General features: G+C 58.2%; 1 protein-coding gene across 1 annotated transcript in view; it reads right to left on the bottom strand.

Annotated features, from left to right (window-relative positions):
- Positions 1-3,113, bottom strand: part of EXOC3L2 (exocyst complex component 3 like 2) — a 14,916-nt gene extending 11,803 nt beyond the window's left edge. The window contains 3 exon segments of the mRNA XM_024768269.1: positions 1,002-1,069; positions 1,983-2,472; positions 2,552-3,113. Of these exon segments, the coding sequence (XP_024624037.1) occupies positions 1,002-1,069; positions 1,983-2,472; positions 2,552-3,113 (1,120 nt within the window).

Raw genomic sequence — 3,113 nt, 5'->3', positions numbered from 1 at the left:
GGGGCATTTCAGGAGAAGGGGAAGAGAGAAGGCTGTCAGGTGAGGGGGCCTAGGAGAAGGGAAGGGGCGGAGAGGGAGGAGGGAGCAAGGGGGAGAGCCAGGGCAAGGGGGAGGGGACAGGAGGCGGTCAGGGAAGGGAGGAGGGGTTTTGGCGATGGGAGAAGGCGTCTGGATATAAGGAGGTCAAAGATGAAAGGGTGTCTGATTCGGAAGAGGGTAAGATGAGAGGAGGAGTCAGAGGAAGTGGGGTTAAGGGAATGAGGGAGAAGGAAAGGCTTAAGGCTTGAGTATGGGGTCAGGGCTAGGAAGAGAGTATCAGGGGGTAGGTGAGGCTGTGGGGAGGAGTTAGGGGAGTTGAGGGCGGATGGGATAGAAAAAGGGCATCAGGGTCAAAAAAGGCATCAGAGGAAGTGGGGCGGCCAAGGGAGGGCAGTCGGAGCCAGGTAAGGGGGAGAGGGATGGAGAGAGCCAGTGGACTGGTGGGCAGGGTGGGGGCATGGAGGTTGGAAGAGGGTATGAAGACCAGAGATGGGTCTTTCGGGGGTGGGGACAACTATAGGGTGACCTGGCTCTCCGATGATTTCACACTCCCCCAGGAGAGGGGAGTCATGGGCTCGGGAGGCCTCTGAGTGAAGGCAGAGGGTCCCAGTGGCCCAGGGTTACCCCCAACACCTCCAGCCCCCTCCGCTTCCTCCTTGGCAGAGAAACTATTTCCTGGCCAGTGCTATTTCTGCCCATCCGTTTCCAGAAGGCGGGGGCTTGAGTCACTCCCTTCTCACCTCCCTGTGGTGCCCTCCCAGTCCCTAGGGAGCAGGGGCTGAAATAGCTTCTGGCACAGGATGTAGAGGGCATCAAGCATCAGGTTGAAGGAAGGGCTCTCCAGTGATGGGGCAGCGAGGGCTGTCCATGGGGGGAGGGTAGGAGGGGGGATGGGGGTGGGGGGATAGACGCAGGGTGGGGGACAGGGTTGAAGGAAGGTGGGGATTGGGCAGGGCTGGGACTGGAGAAGCGGATGGGAATGAAGGTGGAGGCTGGGATGAGGGAGTTTAGGGTTAGGGTGAGGTTGGGGCTGAAATCGGAAGAGGGAGATGGGAAAAGAATTGAGAATGTCATCTGGAGTTTGGGGTAGGGATGGGCTTGGAGATGAGTTTAGGTGAAAGTTGAGGATGGAAAGAAGGTATAGATGGAGGTGAGTTTGAAGAAGTCTGGACGTGAGTTGGGGTTGGGAGGAATGTGGACAGTTGAAGTTGGAGGTTGGAAATGGGGTTAGGATTGAGACTCGGGATGGGTGTGGAGATGGGGTTAAGAGGTTGAGTTTGGGGTTAAGGTTGAAAATGGGGGCTGGGAGTGCGACTAGGACTGAATGAGGAAGTTGGGGAGGTGAATGGGGTTGAAGGGGGACGCTGAGATGGACCTGGGGTTTTGGGGTGGGAGTGAGACTGAAGAGGGGAAAGGGTTGAAGTTGCACACAGGGATGGGATTGAGGATGGGATGAGAGTAGAGGAATGAGCTGTGGCATGGGACTGGACCAGTTGGCGGCTGTCATGGTGTTGGGCATAGCAGTGAGGTTAAAGATGGCATTTGGGGCTTCCCTCGCGGTGCAGTGGTTGAGAGTCCGCCTGCCGATGCGGGGGACACGGGTTCGTGCCCCGGTCCGGGAAGATCCCACATGCCGCGGAGCGGCTGGGCCTGTGAGCCATGGCCACTGAGCCTGCGCGTCCGGAGCCTGTGCTCCGCAACGGGAGAGGCCAAAACAGTGAGAGGCCTGCGTAACCGCAAAAAAACAAACAAACAAACAAAAAAAAATGAAAAAGGCATTGAGGAAGACAGTGGGGTTTGGGGTAGTATTGGGGTTGAGGATACAACAGGGGTGGTGTTATGAGTGGAACTGTGTTTGTCTCCCACCCCAAGAAGAAGAGATATGTGAGGTCCTAACCCCCAGTACCTCAGAATGGGATCTTATTTGGAAATAGGTAATTTACAGAGGTAAGCAAGGTAAATTGAGGTCATAGGGTGGGCCCTGATCCATTATGACTGGTGTCCTTATAAGAAGGGAAACTTGGACACCAAGATAGACATGCACAGAAGAGAAGATGATGTGAAGACAGAGAGAAGGCCACGTGTGGACGGAAGGTGGGAGGGATGCAGTTACAAGGCAAGGTACGCCAAAGGTTGCCAGCAAAGCACCAGAAGCTGGAAGAGGCAGCTTTGAAAGGAGACGGGATTGAGGTTGAATTTGAGGATAGTAACGGAGAGAGGGTTGAAACTGGGGACAGGGAGGGGATTGGAGGAGAGGAGACCGAAGTTGGTCATTTGGTTGTTGTTGGACAAGGGGACGAGGTTGAAGGCAGGTGGAGAGAGGGACAGATTGGGCTGGAGGTGGAGACGGGGCTGAAGCTGGAGCTTGGTGATGGAGATTAGGACCGCAGCAGGGATGGGCTGGCCATGTCCGTGGAGCTGGGCAGATGGAAGCTGGAGATGTGAATGGAGATGGGGTCACGGGTGGAGACACTGTGATTCTCCCAGGTCTGGGCCAGGACTCCCGACTCACCTGACAGTGGCTCCTTTATCTTTGGGGGCTCCGGGACCTTGGGCGGGGGCTCGGGAGCCGCCTCGCCTGCGGGCACCACCCTCTCAGCCAGTGACGCCCGCCGGGGCTTGGGCCCACGCCCCAGTCTCAGGAAGGCCAGTCTCCGGGCAGCCTCCCCAGCCGCCTCCTCGTCGCCCTGGGCTCGGGTCCCCTGAAGCCTGGCCAGGAGGCCAAAGTCTGCTGAGCTCCTACGGATCCCCGGTGTCAGCACACGGCCCAGGAAAGAGCGAGGCTGCCCGTCCCCAGGGCTGCCCGCCCGCCGGCCAGGGGTTCTGCCCAGCCGGAAGGGGGCCAGGCCTGCCAGCTTCTCCAGGGTGGCATGGCGGCCACGTGACGTTCCGTTGGGCAGGGTCTCCAGTTCCCCAGCCTCCTCTTCTTCCAGCCCTGAAGCTTCCTCAAAGGGGTTCCGAGAGGACCTCAGGGGCAGTGTCCCCGCCCGGGACATCTTAGAGTCTGCCAGCCCTAGACTCTTCAGGATGGGCATTTTGACAGGCGGGGACCTGGGGAAAAAATAATGGACCAT

The sequence above is a fragment of the Neophocaena asiaeorientalis genome, unplaced genomic scaffold (assembly GCF_003031525.2).
Source record: "Neophocaena asiaeorientalis asiaeorientalis breed wild unplaced genomic scaffold, Neophocaena_asiaeorientalis_V1.1 scaffold629, whole genome shotgun sequence".
Lineage (NCBI taxonomy): Eukaryota > Metazoa > Chordata > Mammalia > Artiodactyla > Phocoenidae > Neophocaena > Neophocaena asiaeorientalis.
Note: the sequence above shows the minus strand (reverse complement) of the source record. Positions and strands in the feature narration are given on the sequence as shown.